This window comes from Hemitrygon akajei, chromosome 9, assembly GCF_048418815.1.
Source record: "Hemitrygon akajei chromosome 9, sHemAka1.3, whole genome shotgun sequence".
In the NCBI taxonomy this organism is placed as follows: domain Eukaryota; kingdom Metazoa; phylum Chordata; class Chondrichthyes; order Myliobatiformes; family Dasyatidae; genus Hemitrygon; species Hemitrygon akajei.
Window position 1 is genome coordinate 105,722,502 of NC_133132.1, and position 17,396 is coordinate 105,739,897.

Consider the following 17,396-nt stretch of genomic DNA (forward strand, 5'->3'; position numbering starts at 1 on the left):
CCTACAGATCTTCATAACATATGGAATCAGCAAACACCACAGATCTCTTCCTTTTGAATACAGGTTTATGGTGGGCACATGCCCACAGTGCCAATCACATCTGCAGCTTTCTTCAATTTGCCAAATTAATGACAACATGAACCATAAGAAGGGGGCGATTCCAACACAAAGTGTCAAAACCCAGGTTATAGAACACTACAACACAGAAACAGGCCCTTTGTCCCATTAATAGTTTGTTAATAGTTTGTCTATTACAAACTATTAACACATTAAGTAGTGACTAGATGGGTCAGAAACAATGCTTCTAAAACTCAGGTCATGTCTGCAACTCTCCTGCATGCTTTTGCAACCTGCCAAAGTGTGGACATAAACACAACATACAGTATTCTGTACACACAGCCACACCCTACACATGTCAGCATCAGGTTTAATACCATGGGCATGTGCCGTGAAATTCGTTGTTCTGCGGCGGCAGTATATTGCAATACATAATTAAAGTTATAAATTACTATGAAATATATCTACATATAAACTAATGAAAAAAAATAAAAATTAAGGTAGTGTACATAGTTTCATTGTCCATTCTGAAATCTGATGGCGGAGAGAAAGAAGCTGTTCCTCAAACGTTGAGGGCGTTTCTTCAGGCACTCTTCCTTGATGGTAGCAATAATAGGGCATGTCCCGGGTGTTGGCGGTCCTTAATGATGAATGCGGTCTTTTCGAAGCAATGCCTTTGGAAGACGTCCTCGATGGTGGGGAGGATAGTGCCCCTGATGGAGCTGGCTGAGTTTGCAAAATTCTTTAGTGCTTTTCGATACTATACAGCCGCCCCTCAATACCAAACGGGGATGCAACCAGTTATAATGCTCTCTACAGTACATTTGTAGGAATTAACGAAGTGTATACACATACAGACAGGCACGCCTACCCACACACAAACAACCCCATGCACATCAACTGAAGTGCTCCGCAACCACGCCCCCTCAAATGTTGCACCTTAAGCGTTTGGTGGCAGAATGCAATCAACAAGAATAAAAACGGAAACATTACATCACCAGCTGCTACTGTTGCCACCCCGGGTCCTCTCTCCCCCCCCCGATGCATTTACCATGCCGACTTGAGGCGCAGGTACGCAGGGCCGAACAGGGTGCACGGACGCGGAACCAGATTATTGCAGTTCTCGGTCAGAGAAACGAACGACGCAGTCCAGAACATTACGGGCTCTCCAGACGGCCGCCATTTCGGGTGGGGAACAGAGGACGGGAGCGATCACAGGCCAGGCCACTGACTCACCGAACGACGCTTCGAAACCCGCTACCGACAGCGCACTATTGGCAGGGGGATGGCCACACACTGCGCGTGCGCGTGTACGCGCGTGAACGCATCGCGCCCCCGACTACTTCGACACATGCGCAATACGATCCACTCCAATTTGGCCCTTCGCCGTTTCTGTCACATCAATGAGAAGGTGGAGCTCCGACCTAGCAATGGGGCGGATTCTAGTGTACAGCGATTGGGGAGAGGATCCTGATGGACGGGTGGTATAGCCAATATATGTTAAAGGACGAGTGGATAAATTGTATCGTTAATATAAGATTCTGTGGACGCTAGAAATCCTGAGCAACATGCACAAAATGCTGGAGGAATTCAGCATATCAGAGAACATCCACGGCGAAGAATAAACAGTCGACATTTTTGGCCGTGAGTCCTAATTAAGGGTCTCGGTTCGAAACGTTGACTGTTTATTCCCCTTCATAGAGCTCCTCCAGTATCTGTTAACATTGTTAATTTACTGGTGGGCGGTGTTCCAAGTACTTATTGATCGGGATGGCGTGCGTTGTTACTGCGAATTAATATAGAGGGTGGGACTGCTGGGTGTAAATCAGTTTATAGGCCACGCTGTCGAACCTTAAACGGACAAGGGCAAGATTGTTGTATGCTAATTAGAAGGGTGAGCGGTTATAAATCGTACACATTTGCATGGATGAGCTAATTGACCGGGGTGTGGGTCATACTTGATGGGTTGAGGGCGGGAGAGGATGGAGGGGGCAGCTGGCTGATGAATGACAGGTGGTGGGGCGTTTGTGTTATGATTTAGCATGAGAGGCGGGACCATTGCACCTTGATGGACGGGGTGTCGCTATTGTGTTTAATAGATTGGGTGGGCGGGGCCTTCGTGTGATCAGCATATGGGGCGTGGCCACTGCTCCTTGATGGACAGTATGGTGGCAGTCTCTGAGGTTCCGCCCCCTTGAGGAGACAACAGCCTACTCAGTGCTGCCGCCATGTTGGGTCGGAGTGAGGTGAAGGAAGTTGGCGTCGGGTGGTGATTTCTTTGCACCTTCACCGCTTAAAGATTTTGTTTTTCTTCTACTCATACTCTACACGCTGTTTCGGCGACGAAACGGCATCCAAACGGCGGTAAGGCCGGGGAGGTGGGGTGGTCGGGCCTGAGGGGTTATAGAGTATTGCGGGTGGCCCTGCGAGGGAATCAGAGTCCTGGGAATCGGTTGGTTTGTGCGTGGTGGCTGTCTTTTTCCGGCCACTTCATCACTGCCATCCTACCTGTTGCCACTTGAGCACTCTGATCTGCTATTGAGTTTTGTACAATTTTATGCTTTTCCTATGACTGTAAGTAATGCAATGAAACAAGTAAGTTTTCATTTTACCTGTGTGTATACTCACACTCACTGGAGTATTCCACGATACACTCAACTTTGAGTTGAGAAGGTAGGGAGGGATTCGCCTTCTTCCTGTCCGTTGGGTATAAGCACTGCTCGAGCTCATCTCGTTAAGTTGGAGAGACGGCAGCAACAATTTGTGTTAAATCACTACAAATTAATATGGGGTAGGGGACGCAATGGATCGGTCTACTCCAAATCGCATTACTAATATGGGCGTCCCAAAGTGTCTTAGGGTCGGTAAAGTCTTGTGACGTGTTCCGGTGTGGGTGGGAAAGCAAACTGGTTCCCAAGGCAAAGTCAGACAAATTACCACGGTTTGTAAGGGAATTAGATTCTGAATTGGCCAACGGTTCACAAGTAGCCCCATTTCCCATCCCTGTGAAGACAGTCGGGTATCTCAATTTTATTCGGAGTAAAATAGTCCGTGTTTATTGTTTCTCTGCACGGTCCTGCGTTTCTGGCAGTAACTCAGCAGGTCAGGCAGCATCTGTGGATGCTTCTTGTTGAGACCTATCATTTGACTATGAATGATGTTGGGGACAACAAGGCTTCACTCTCAGATGAGCTCACTGCCTTTTCCTTGCTTTGACCATCAAAACATGGAGGAACCTTCACAAACTCCCGCAGCCCCTGAATGACCTTGTGATTTCAGTCTCTGAGGCTGGCGGTGAAAGCATTCTTCAGGCAGGTGAACTCGTGCAATGCATCCAGTCCAAACAGGGTACTTGGCGAAGTACTAAAGACCTGTGTTGATCAACTGGCTGGAATACTAACTGGTATCTTTGTCCTCTTGCTTAGGCAGTCTGTGGTACCTACCTTCAAGTAGGCTTGAATTGGGCATTCTTGCCTAAGAACGTGGTAAACTGTCTCAATGACTATCATCTGGTAGCACTTACATCTGGTGATGAAGTGCTTTGAGAGATTGTTGATGAAACATTTCAATTCCTGTCAGAGAAGTGATTTGGATTTTCTCCAATTTGCCTTTCGTCTTGACAGGTCAACAACAGTTGCCACTTCTCTGGCTGTTCACTCAACCCTGCAATATCTGAAAAATGAAGATGCATACGTTAGGATGCTCTTCATTGACACCAGCTTGGCATTCAGTAGTGTCTTCCCCTTAAAACCAATCAATAGGCTTTAAGTTCTAGATCTTAATATCTCCGTGTGCAACTGGATCCTCCATTTCCTCACTTGCAGACCCCATTAATTTGGATTGGCAGCAACAACTCCTCCACAATCACCGTCAGCACAGGTGAACCATAAGGCTGTGTGCTTAGCCCCCTGTTCTATTCACTTTATATTTATGAATGCGGCAAAGGACCACTCCATTGCCATATTTAAATTTGTTGACAACACCACAGTCATTGGTGGAATCGAAGGGGGTAATGAATCAGCATATAGAAGGGAGATTGAAAAGTATATACTGTTCATGTTCCATAGTCTTTCAATTTGCTCTTTTAATTCAGTACACTTCTGGTGTTTTTTCACTTGTAGGCTTCTGTATATTATGTGTGTTTGGAATGGCTAAATATATGACTATATTAAGTAAGCTGTTTGTACTTGTTTATCTTGTATTTTAATATCTGAATATTATGGATTGTCTGGTTGCTTGTAATATAATTTGTGGGATTCTGACTCTAAAAACTGATTCAGGCTTGTATAGTAAGATATGGTGTCTTTTATTAGTTTGTATTTCAAAGCAAGATTTTGGGAATGATGTGCAAGTAATCAGATTGAGTTAAACTGCAGGTTTCTGTAATATGTTGGATTGTTTCTGGTTTCTCTTGGCATTTTCTGCATTTATTGTTTTGAATTTGTTGGTCTTTTATTTTGTATTTTTGCTATTTTTATTTAACTACCTGTTCCTGCATTGCCACAAGGAACCCCTCTATTTCTGGGAAGAGGTCTCCAACTCTGAGCCAGGAGTTCAATGCTTCCTTTATTATCATTACTTTTAATATCTTTTTGTATTTGTTTGTCTTTTGCACTTTGGTGGGAATGTCTGTAAGAAAATGAATCACAGGGTTGTATATGGTTACATATGTACTTTGATAATTTACCTTAAACTTTGCCCATTGCTCTCAATAGATGCTGTTTATCCTGCTGAGTTCTTCCAGTAGTTTGCTTGTTGCTCCAAATCCCAGCATTGCAACTGCCTGTCTTCTGTTGGAGCACTGCATGAAAGTGCAGTTAAGGTTTAAAATGCTTGCTTTTTGCTATCATCCTGCTAAGATTCTTTTGGCTATACCTCTGGAGATCTTTAACATCTCCAGTATTTTGTTTTTTCTGTCTTTTATTTTAATCACCAAGCATCTTCCAATTTTTGAAAATTTTGTTCAAATGCACCTCATTTACAGAGTGTTTAAATCCTCTAGTGACATGTTAAACTTTTACGAATCTGTACCTTATTATAAAGTAGTTTTGAATAGTTAATTTTGTCTTTGCTGGTTTTAAGTTAATTTGTCTTAGGGTATATTTGAAGAAAAATAAATTATTCCTACACATTTACATGTTGTACTTCATAGCTTACTGTTATAGCATTCTATGGTATTTTAGTTATTATCTCAGTATTTGTGCAAGCCATTTGTGCCATCGATAATGAATGAAATCTAAGTTCCTGACACACTTGGAAAAGTAACTACATTGAATAACATATACACTTGTCAAAACTATGGTTTGTATTTGATGGGAAAGTATGACTATTTATCTTGCTTGTAATTTGTCAAGCTTTGGGCTGTTTGGTACCCATAAGCTGCTGTAGCAGTTTTATGTGAAAGTTAATGATACTTCAAACAAACTAAAGGTTACCTGCCTGCCAGTTATTTGACTGTTCTTTCACATTCTCATTTCTCCATTACTAAATCAGTAAAATATAGTAACTTGAAGTCTAGCACCTAATGTGTTCAAATAGGCTATTTGTATAATTCAAAACAAATCTGATGTCTGCATTAAAATCTGAAATGTATGTTAGTTATGGAAATTTCATGTATTGTAATTATAATGTTTTGGAAAAACACCATTTCAAGTTTTATTCATGTTCTATTAAAAAAAAAAACTCAAGTAGATATTTCTAGGTTCTTGTACATATGTAAGCTAATGTACTTCATTATTGCATCATATCCTCCTGTGATGCTGTGACCCACAGCAATGACTGCTGGGCACTAGAATTAAACAACTCAGTGCTCTTCTTCAATTCTTTTAAGCTTGGAAGAGCTTGATGTATTTATGCCTACAATAATATGTTATTGGCTTCCCTGCTTTAGTGCTGTTTAATTACACTCTTTCACTTAAAACACATTCAATACCATTTTGTTTTCATCAAGAATTTTAATATACAGCTTCAAGTACTCTTTAGTATCAAGAATCATTACATTGCCAAGGTCAGAGCAACAGTGGGTGGTGATTTGCCAGGGGGGCAGGGGTTACATTAACTACCAAGAATTTTATAGGGTATTTTGAGGGCATGTTATAGAAACATTTTAATATACAATGAACTCCAGATCATTGGGACCAGTGTATTTTGGCCCAATTAGCCGAAGTTTCATGGAAATAGTTAAAAGGTATTATAAAGACAAACTGCTATTTAACTGAATAATAAATTATGCATTTAAGTGAAATGCATAACTTGGAACACTTCCAATACTACTGCAGTACTATAAAACTGTATTAGTTCCTAATAGTTCATTCAATGTATGCTGCCATGTTCTTTTGACTAACTGAATCAGCACAGACACCTAGGGCAGATGGGTGGACTGCCTTCCTGCATAAAATCAAATTGGAAAAACAAAATTGTCAAAAATCTCTGCATTTTGAATTAGTGTCTATTGGCCCAAATGGATAAACTAACACAAGCACACGCAACTGATGGTATTTCAAAAACTGCTTCTTAGTGTCTAAGGGCCACACAAGTGTATGCGACTGACGCAAGTTAGTAACTTCAGCAACAGTCTCATGTCCCAATTAAGTGGTATAGTGTACCAAATAAATGAAGGGAATCTCAGCTATTTTCCTGACTAGTTTTTGTGCCTTAAAGGTTGTCCCAAATAAGCAGCTTCCCTGACTAACTAATAGCCCAATTAACCAGAATCCACTGTATTTAGAAGTACAGTTTCAAAATACATCATGTAATTGTTCCAGTATTTTTATCATAAAATTTAGAATTGGCAACACTGACAAAATATTGCCTTAACATGATAGTTAATTTACTCTAATTATATTTTTCCAAGTGACCCATAAGACAAATACTAATGACGTTCAATACCTGGAGTGATTATCTGAATGGAATTAATAACTGTGACTTCATCGAGATGATGATCGTAAACAGGCTTAAAGGCTTCTAGTCTCAGGTGATTGCTGTACACAGCTTAGTGAACAAAGCGCATTTGCATTGCTTTGTAGACATCTTTTCTCCCCCACTGTATGTAGAATTAAGCTGCAGTACAAGGAATTGAAGGAATCTAAGACTTGGGTATGCAAATATTTTGACAACATATACAAAAATTGCAGGAAGAACTCAGCAGGTCAGTCAGCATCTTTAGAGAGAAATAAACAGTTGATGTTTCTGGTTGAGACCTACCAACTTGTACTTTTTCTCTCTCCTCCCACCTTATTGTGGCTTTTTTCCCCTTCCCTTCCAGTCCTGGGCAAAGGGTCTCTGTCTGAAATATCAACTGTTTATTCACCTCTATGGATGCCGTCTGACCTGCTGAGTTCCTCTGGCATGTTGTGTTGCTCCAGATTTCCAACATCTGCAGAATCTCTAGTGTTTATTATCGGAGGATAGCCTAATTGATCCAGTTAATGGGTTTTGACTGATCAATGAAGAAAATGTGATAATAATTGTTTCATTCTTCTAGATGTATCAACAGACTATTCCATCTAACTTATTTTTAGTTGAGGCTGTTTTGATGTAATCAAGGAAAAATCTAGGTTCTAGCAGTTGGAGTGTTGATCGTGGGTTTAGGAAATGACAACATTTCCAAAGAATTTGGAAGGGTTTGTTATACATTAGACAGTGGTCTTTCAGACCAGGGAGAATAAAATTAATTTTTTGAGGACAGAGCTTAGGTACTGTACTTTTTTTAGATTCTTAAAGCCAGATTTTTAAATCCTTTTAAGGATTTAATGTGAAACACAAGCCATTTCTTGTTGAAGGTATTGGGAATCATTAGGGGAGAGATGAAGGGCAGCTGGAATGGAATTGGGGATGGGGATCTGGTAGGTGAAATGTGCGTGTAGCAGCCAATGGATCTGGGAGGGGGATAAAAACAAGTAATAGGGGCTGAAGTGTATGGGAAAAGGGTCAAAAATGGGAGATGGGTAGGAAGGAAAAGTGTGGGAACATAACAGGCAGTAAGGGTTATCTGAAATAGGAAAATTAATTTGGGTTGGCAAACAACCAAGTGAACTGTGAAATGTTGCTCCTCTAGTAGCGTTGGGTTTCACACTACGTATGTATAGGAACGTGGAGTTGAAAGGGAATGCTCAAATTTGAAAGTACGTTGATTATCAAAGTACATGTATGTCACCATATACAACCCTGAGATTTGTTTTCTTGTGGGCATTCACAGTACATACAAAGAAATGCAAGAGAATCAGTGAAAGACTGCCACCAATGCCCCGTTGACAACAAACTGCAAATATAAAAAGATGATAATAAATAAATAAGCAATAAATGTCAAGAACATTGGGTGAGTCCTTGAAAGTGAGTTCAGTGATGGAGTGAGTGAACTTATCCTCTCTGGTTCAAGAGCCTGATGGTGGAGGAGTAACAAATGTTCCTGAACTTGCTTTTGGCAGTATGCAAACTGCATACAGGATTACGGTAGAGGACTCCCTTGGTAATTAGAGTGATTGGTATTTAATCATATGTTCCACGTTGGAAGAACCAGAGTGTGACAAAACTGCAATGTCCGAATACCACAAAGAGTTTATCCTGAAACACACACACCCACCTTTTGCCTTCTCTGAATCAGCTGATTGGTCGATTCAGTGTCTTGAGAGCCCTTGGGGTCTTTCCCATTTATCTAGCATGTCTAAGATCAGCCATGTCTTTGTGAAACACAGGATGCAGCAATTACTCATTTCCCTCCAATACAGCAATCTTGCTCTTTAATCGTCAGTCTTCTTCTCCAGTAACTGAATATTTGCCAACAAGATACTGAGCAAAGGAAGTTTCATACCCTGGAATTTTGGTCTGACTTCAAGACCTCCCCTGCACCCTCTCTTCCAGCTATCGTGCTGTCTCTTTGTCTGCTTAAAGTTGCCATACCTGTATTCTTGAGAGATCTGAATCCTTCAGCAGATCAAGAAATCATTAGTTTATTATGACCATAACACCATAAGATATAGGAGCAGAATTCAGCCATTTGGCCCATCAAGTCTGCTTCACCATTACATCATGGCCGTTCCAATTTTCTTCTTAGCCCCAATCTCCTTTCTTCTCCCCGTATCCTTTCAACCCTTAAGATGATTAAAAATCACGCAACTTAAAAGGGAAATTGCAGGCTGCAGAATGCCATGAGTATAGTTCAAAAGAATGTTATTTACAACTATTGTAAGCCGCTCAGAGTGTTGCTATGTTTCACCAGTGCCATCTTGCAAAACTGGGGGCAAAGGTGCTCTGTAAATGAGTCACCTAGTCTGCACTTGGTCCCCTGATGCAGAGAAAGCCTGATCGCAATCACCAAATGTGGGAGATGAAATTGGTAGAGGTCTAAGTGAATTGGGGGCATTGAACTGTGTTTTCATCACTACTTAATCATGGAACAATATTTTGGTTGTGTACATCTTGTACTGTTTATTATATAACCATATAACAATCACAGCACGGAAACAGGCCATTCCGGCCCTCCTAGTCCGTGCTGAACTCTTAATCTCACCTAGTCCCACCTACCCGCACTCAGCCCATAACCCTCCACTCCTTTCCTGTCCATATACCTATCCAATTTTACCTTAAATGACACAACTGAACTGGCCTCTACTACTTCTACAGGAAGCTCATTCCACACAGCTATCACTCTCTGAGTAAAGAAATACCCCCTCGTGTTTCCATTATGCCGTGATTTTTGTCATAAATTTGTTCCGGCCCGAAATGTCAACAGTCCTGCTGAAGGTTTTGGCCCGAAATGTCTACTTTTTTTCCCATAGATACTGCCTGACTTGCTGAGTTCCTCCAGCGTATTGTGTGTGTTGCTTTGCTTAATACTTTTCTCCTTTTACAATTTTTTTTCCAATGCCAAAGTTGTAAATAAAACTTGAGTGTATATAATCATTTCATCTAAATCTAAAGTATTTCAGAATCTGCCTTTGGCGGTATTAATATAGATATCCCAATTGTGTATGGAGTTAATGATACTTCAGCAAGGGGGCTGCTGTGAGGTGGATTAAAATTGATTAGATTTTTCTAAGAATAAAACAGAATTGCAACAATCCCAGACAAATGGATGAATTAGAATTACTGAAACAACTTGTAATCATACTACAAGTCAGTTCAATAACTGGATTGAGTGATCGTCGAAGACTTTCTCAGGGTTGAAATGGCAAATATGAGAGGGCATAATTTTAAAGTGATTGGAGATGTGGATAGGTCTGAATGTCAGAAGTAATTTTTTTTCACAGAATGGTGAGCATGTGGAATGCTGGCACGAGGATGAAAGAAAAATGGAGGGAAGGGTTAGTCTGATCATTAAAAGGTCGGCATAACATCATGGGCTAAAGGGAAGTACTGTGCTTTGGTGTTCTGCATTCTAACCAGCATCACTAAACTGTGACATGCAGCATTTGCATTCATATTTTGATAGCTAAGTTTCCTGTAAGTAGTTTGGTACATTTTGATATTGGTTTGTATAGTATTTCTCTCTGCACGGATCACCATGCTCTAGTAAGGATGTGTTGGTACTGATGAGGCCTCAGAGGAGATTCACTAGGGTGTTGTCTGAGGTGGAGTATTTTAGTTACCTGGAGGGACGGTGAAAAACAGGTTTAAGAGAAGACATAATTGAAGTCTATAAAAATTATAGGTATACTGGACTGTAGGATTCTTCTTCTGATTGAAAATGGATAAAATTAGAGAACCTGGGCAACACTCTCATGGCACAGCGGCAGGATCTCCCTTCTCCGGTACAGGGCAACTGATCAAAAGGGAAGCAGCCGGCGCTCACTCCCTTTGATGATTTAATCAGCGAAATGGGGTTAAACATCGGCTCGCGTGCCATCCTACAGCCTTCTTGCCACGAGGTTACTCATGGTGCCTCTGCCTCCTGGAATCCTCTTAGAGACTGCAGAGTGCTGAAGCACCCAAACGATTTCCAAACAGCAAAACACACACTCCAGCAGTTCAAAATGACACTCAAGACAAGAAACAAATGAAAATGACACAAAAGATTGGAAAAAGATGGTTTCATGATCTATCCAGAAGATGGCGACCAAAGGAGCATTGTACATAGGTGCTATCTTGACCAGAAAAAAGTAATTCTTATAGCTACTGTAAGATGCTAGTTTAATGCAAAACAAGTTTTCCACTGTACGTCAGTGCATGACAATCAGAATTAGGTTTAATATCACAGGCATATGTCATGAAATTTGTTATCTTTGCGGCAGCAGTACACTGCAATAAATGATATAGTAAAAACTGAATTGTGTGTGTGTATATATATGTGTGTATGGGAATGGGCATCCTGCAAAGATCACACCAAGCCCACAATGTGTAATGCTGAAGGAGGTGGGAAAAAACCCAAGGGTAACAGCAAAAAACCTGCAGAAATCTCTAGAACTTGCTAAAGTCTTTGTTCACATGTCAGTTATAAGAAAAACACTGAACAAGTATGGTGTTCATGGAAGGATACCACGGAGGAAACCACTGCTCTTCAAAAAAAACCTCCAAGATAATTGTGTTGTTGGATAATGCAACGAGACAATGATCAGAAGGAAGACTAAATCAACAACAGAATGGTTTCAAAGGAAGAAAATTTGTGTTTTGGAATGGCCGAGTCAAAGTTCTGACTTTAATCCTATGGAATTGTTGTGGAAGGACCTAACAAAAGCGGTTCATGCAAGGAAGCCCACCAGCATCCCAGGGTTGAAGCAGTTTTGTAAGGAGGAATGGCCTCAAATTCCTTCAAGTCGATATGCAGGACTAATCAACAGTTACTGGAAATGTTTGGTTCAAGTTATTACTGTACAAGGGGGGTCTCACCAGATATTGAAAACAAATGTTCACATTTTCCAACAAATGTGTAATATGGGATCATTTTTTCTCAATAAATAAGTGAACAAGTATGTTTTTGAGTTACTTTTAATTTGGTATTCTTAGCTAGATTTGGGATATATGTGCAGATCTGATCACATTTTTGGTCATATTTATGCAGAAATAGAGAAAATTCTACAGGGTTCACAAGCTTTTTAGCACTACTGTATTTCTGGTGAATGTTGACCGGAGCTGTTAGCTTCTTTCAACTAATGGCCAAGGCTTTTTTTTAAAAAAAGCCAGCTTGAATATGCAAGCAATTAGTGTTGCATTTGAAGAACATTCCCTCTGAATATACACTGACACTTTCACTGCAGTTAGTTTCACAGGAACATTATTGGAGGTAACTTAAGAACACCCTATCTTTCTATAAAGGTGTTTTCTGAGTGTGAATAAACTTTTTTTTTGTTCAAATTTCCTCTGTTTTCAACTTGTTTTTATTTAATCCTCATCCAGGTAATACCATCTCCAAAATATGCCTGTCGTAACTGGTATCGACCTAGATGCGAATGGCTACTTTATTTGTTGCAGCAGTAACAGAAGATTCTGGATGAATAGTTGTTTGCCACTGAGGAAGGAATCTTGGTATCTTTCAATTTCAACTGCAAGTGTATAGTTTGTGCATTGGCATGAATCGTTACACCACTATGAAACAACTTGGAGATGGAACATATGGCTCTGTTCTCATGGGAAGATGTATAGATTCAGGCGAACTGGTAGCCATTAAAAAGTAAGTGATAATTTATGTTCTAACAGAATTTTCAAATTCTTCCAAGGCTGGTACTTGAATATTGGGTATGTTGTTATACAAGTGTGCATTCCAAAGTGGTTCACATCAATGAAAGCTAAATTTGAATTGAAAGCAGAATAAGACTCTGAATTTATTTCAAGTTTATTTTTAAGTTAAGACTTTAGGTGAAGTGTAACTATTCATAAAAACTACTGTTGACATTTGTTCAGACAATGGTGCAATTATATTCTTGGTGTTTCTGAATGCACTCATTTTAATCTTCCTGCTTAATCATTCTTCATTCATCAAGTAAGTAATCTGTAAATTTTGACCCAGGATGACATACTGTCCTTGATAGCTCCAGTGACTTCTCAGCCAAAATCGTTAATTTAGAAAATTTTTAACAAATAGTTTCAGCTTGTCATCTTGGTTGAAACATTTGTAATAAAAATCAGAAGGGGGTAGTTACTTTTCCCTTAAGCTGCTCATCTTTCTGCCTCATAATTACCATAGGATATAGGAGCAGAAGTAGGCATTCAGCCCATTGAGTCTGCTCCATCATTCAGTCATGAGCTGATCCAATTCTTCCAGTCATCCCCACTCCCCTGCTTTCACCCCATACCCTTTGATGCCCTGGCTAATCAAGAACCTATCTATCTCTGCCTTACATGCACCCAATGGCTTGGCCTCCACAGCCTCTCGTGGCAACAAATTCCACAGATTTACTACCCTCTGACTAAAATAATTTCTCCACATCTCCGTTCTAAATGGATGTCCTTCAATCCTGAAATCATGCCCTCTTTTCCTAGAATCCCCTACCATGGGAAATAACTTTGCCATATCTAATCTGTTCAGGCCTTTTAACATTTGGAGCGATTATGAGATTCTCTCCCCCCCCCACCCCCCCTGAACTCCAGGGAATACAGCCCAAGAGCTGCCAGACATTCCTCATACGGTAATCCTTTCATTCCTGGAATCATTCTTGGGAATTTTCTCTGAACTTTCTCCAATGTCAGTATATCCTTCCTAAAATAAGGATCCCAAAACTGCACACAATACTCCCAAGTGTGGTCTCATGAGAGCCTTATAGAGCCTCAACATCACATCCCTGCTCTTATATTCTATACCTCTAGAAATGAATGCTAACATTGCATTTCCCTACTTCACAACCGACTCAACCTGGAGGTTAACCTTTAGGGTATCTTGTACAAGCACTTCCAAGTCCCTTTGCATCTCTACATTTTGAATTCTCTTCCCATCTAAATAATAGTCTGCCCATTTATTTCTTGCACCGAAGTGCATGACCATACACTTTCCAACATTGTATTTCATTTGTCACTTCTTTGCCCATTCCCCTAAACTATCTAAGTCTTTGTTTCCTCAATACTACCCGCTCCTCCACCTATCTTTCTATCACTGGCAAATTTAGCCACAAATCTATTAATACTGCAGTCAAATCTTTGATATACATTGTAAAAAGCAGCGGTCCCAACACCAATACCAGTAGAACTCCACTGGTAACTGACAACCAGCCAGAATAAGATCCCTTTATTCCCACTCTCCTTTTCCTGCCGACCAGCCAATGCTCCACCCTCGCTAGTAACTTCACTGTAAATCCATCTTGCTAATTAGTATCTTGCTAATTACTACCAACTATAAAACGCTATTTCAAGGGAAAAGTGCGATGGCTTTTTATCGTCGTCGTGGCTATCCCTCGAGGTCGAGGATGATGGTCTTCGTTCCGTTGATCTATTTATGGGCTCTCAAGTGGCTTATGAACCAATCTTGGCTTTGAAAGTTCTTCTGCATTCAGGACAGGTAGTTCCAGATGGCAGATTGGGCTTTGGTTATTGCTGTCTCTCCTTTTTCTACTTTTTTTTTCTAATTCTGCACATGTGTTGGTTTTGAAAGGTGCTGTTCCTTCTCAGATGATGGTTTGCCAGAGTTTCCTGTCCTTGGTATTGGTTTCCCAACTGTTGATGTTACATTTTTTCATGTTGGCTTTTAAGACGACTTTGAATCTCTTCTGTTGTCCGCCTCTTTTACGTTTGCCTTCTTTAAGCTGGGAGTAGAAGATTTGTTTCGGCAGACATTTGTCTTTCATCCAAACAACATGACTGCTCCATCTTAATTGGTTCTTGATGATATTGCCGAAAGACTTGAAGATGTGGCCCACAGAGCGAAGACGCCTGTGTGTGTATTTGTTTAACTTGTACTTGATGTTCCAAGAAGCATGCGATACATCACAAATCAACCAACTGATTCCAGTGGCATGGAAAATATGACGATTAGAGCTGATGGATTTGTTGCAGCCTCCATCCCCCTTCACAGCCATTGAGTTCGAAGTAACGGTGGAATAGGCGGACGAAGCTGAGGTCTAGGTTGGATTGGATTGTTCTTTGTCAGGGACCTCACCCTTGACCTTACCGCCATGGGTGACCCTACCAGGAGCATAGCTCCAGACGGCATTGCTCTCGGGATCTCAGTATCACACAAGCTTCTCCACCAACAAGGTGACAATCCACGGAGAAGTAATGAATTAGTTTGATGTGAATTATAGAGCTATAAAATTTCTCTACTTTTCCCACAAGCAAAACACCAGTCAGTTAAACCTAATAATCACTGCTCTACAAAAGGACTAATTTGGTAATTATCCAATGAATCCATTAGGGCCCCATGGTAGCACAGTGATTAACGTGATACTATTACAGCTCGGGCTGTTGGAGTTTATAAGACCATAAGACACAGGAGCAGAATTAGGCCATCTGGCCCTTTGAGTCTGCTCTGCCATTCAATCATGGCTGATCCTTTTTTTTTAAATCACCTTCTCAACCCCAGTTCCCGGCCTTCTCCTCATAACCTTTGATACCATGTCCAATCAAGAACCTATCAATCTCTGCCTTAAATACACCCAATGACCTGGCTTCCACAGCTGCATGTGGCAACAAATTCCACAAATTCACCACCCTTTGACTAAAGAAATGTTTCTGCATCTCTGTTTTGAAAGGGCGCCCCTCTATCCTGAGGCTGTGCCCTCTTGTCCAAGACTCTCCCACTGTGGGAAATATCCTTTCCACATTTACTCTGTCTAGGCCTTTCAGCATTCGAAAGGTTTCATTGAGATTCTCACCTGCCCCATCTTTCTGAGTTCCAGCGAGTACGGACCCAGAGCCATCAAACATTCCTTGTATAATTATCTGTGAGAAGTTTGTACATCCTTCCCGTGGAATTTTGTTTTTGTTTTTTTTATGGGTGCTCCGGTTTCCTCCTCCTGTCCAAAGATATACTAGTTAGGTTAATTGTTCATTGTAAATTGGCCCGTGATTCAGTTCTCAGTTGTTGGGCGGTGCGGCTCAAAGACCTTGTCTGTGCTGTATCTCAATAAATTAAGAGAATATTTTCAGAATACATTCAGATCCTGTATAACACTACCCCGTGTGGCCCTGATTCGTTACAATGTGGTTATTCAATTCTTTATTGAAATTTTATAAAATGACAAAAATTCATTCTAAACAACACTTAAAACTTCTCGAGTGGCCACCGTTACGGTAAAATTTCAATCAGGCAATTAGAGTGCTTTACATGCGCTCTAAGGTGCTCACAGCCAATCATGTATTAGTTCATGCTCTGCGTTCTGCATTTGTGTAAATGTTCTTGCTCCTTCAACTTAATCCATTTTTTTTACCTGGAAAACTGCCGGCAACTTTAAGTGCAGATTAGTACATCTAAGATGTCTGGGAGAAGCATTAGCATGGATGTGAAACTGCAAGTGATACAGCATGAGGATGTTAATGATGGCAATGTTGAAGATTTACTGCATTCTCATAGTGAGAGCTTTATTAATGACGAGCTCTGAGAATTGGCAGAGCAACACATCCTGGGTGAATCTGAGGAAGGTGTTTTCAACATGATTTCCTGCTACTGAAAACAGCTTCATGAGAGAAAACTAAAGAAAAGGCAGTAAAATTTTGCCTACTTGAAGAAGCCAGAGTTGGAGGAGGCCCACAGCCTGGTCCCTCCTCTAAGATGTAACCACCACTCTCTTCCCTGTTGCTGCTGCGATGTGTTGCTACTCTACTAATCTACAGGTTCAGCTTATTTGCATGTTTGTTACTTGATGAATTACTGTGTATACATAAAATAATATATATCTCGGGTTTGATTTTTTTAAAAATCAGGCATACATGTCCATTTATGTAATGTTATAATAACCCTGCATTGTGCTGATTACATAGTGCTCCATCTCCGAGGAACACATCCTCAGCGTTAAGCGTGATCCTAGTGTAGTATAATCCACAGTACAGTTGCATTTTAACTCGTATTTTGGGGAAATGGTTTATGTAACTGATGATTGTGATACAGCAAATGAGCTTTGCAACAAGTGGAGCCCTTGTATAAATCAAAATATAGTTGTCAAGTTTAGAAAGAGTACAGATTTAACATATCCTGATCTTTTGTGGAAATGAAAAGTTGCACCATAACATTGTAGTATTTTTGTAAATGCTCACCACAGTATTTCTGAAACTTGCTATGCACATTCCTGCAATACATGTAAGATTTTATATCATCAGAAGAAATATTGTGGTCAAAATATTTAAGTACCTTGTAATTTCCATTGATGATTAAGTTGCTGAGCATAAAGTTTTTTTTTCTTGTCCTGGTGTTGCCCACAGAGTAGGGAAAATAAATTGCTTCCATATTGGTTTGTATATAACATGAGTAACGTTTAGTTTCA

General features: G+C 40.5%; 2 protein-coding genes across 18 annotated transcripts in view; one reads left to right on the top strand and one right to left on the bottom strand.

Annotated features, from left to right (window-relative positions):
- fbxo9 (F-box protein 9) overlaps nucleotides 1-2,813 on the bottom strand; it is a 140,852-nt gene extending 138,039 nt beyond the window's left edge. For 5 of the 15 annotated variants that reach the window (XM_073056752.1, XM_073056751.1, XM_073056750.1 and 2 more), the window contains exon 1: nucleotides 1,109-1,388. In XM_073056752.1, coding sequence (XP_072912853.1) covers nucleotides 1,109-1,111 — 3 coding nt within the window. In that variant the 5' untranslated portion in view covers nucleotides 1,112-1,388. Of the gene's footprint in view, nucleotides 1-1,108; nucleotides 1,390-2,685 lie in introns of those variants that run through there. The other 10 variants (XM_073056741.1, XM_073056743.1, XM_073056748.1 and 7 more) reach the window with 8 other exon arrangements.
- LOC140733428 (serine/threonine-protein kinase ICK-like) overlaps nucleotides 2,252-17,396 on the top strand; it is a 54,732-nt gene continuing 39,587 nt past the window's right edge. For all 3 annotated transcript variants that reach the window (XR_012100283.1, XM_073056737.1, XM_073056738.1), the window contains exons 1-2: nucleotides 2,252-2,421; nucleotides 12,388-12,661. Coding sequence is in view for 2 of the 3 variants with exons in the window: in XM_073056737.1 (XP_072912838.1) it covers nucleotides 12,561-12,661 (101 nt within the window). In the remaining variant the exon portion in view is untranslated. The remainder of the gene's footprint in view (nucleotides 2,422-12,387; nucleotides 12,662-17,396) is intronic.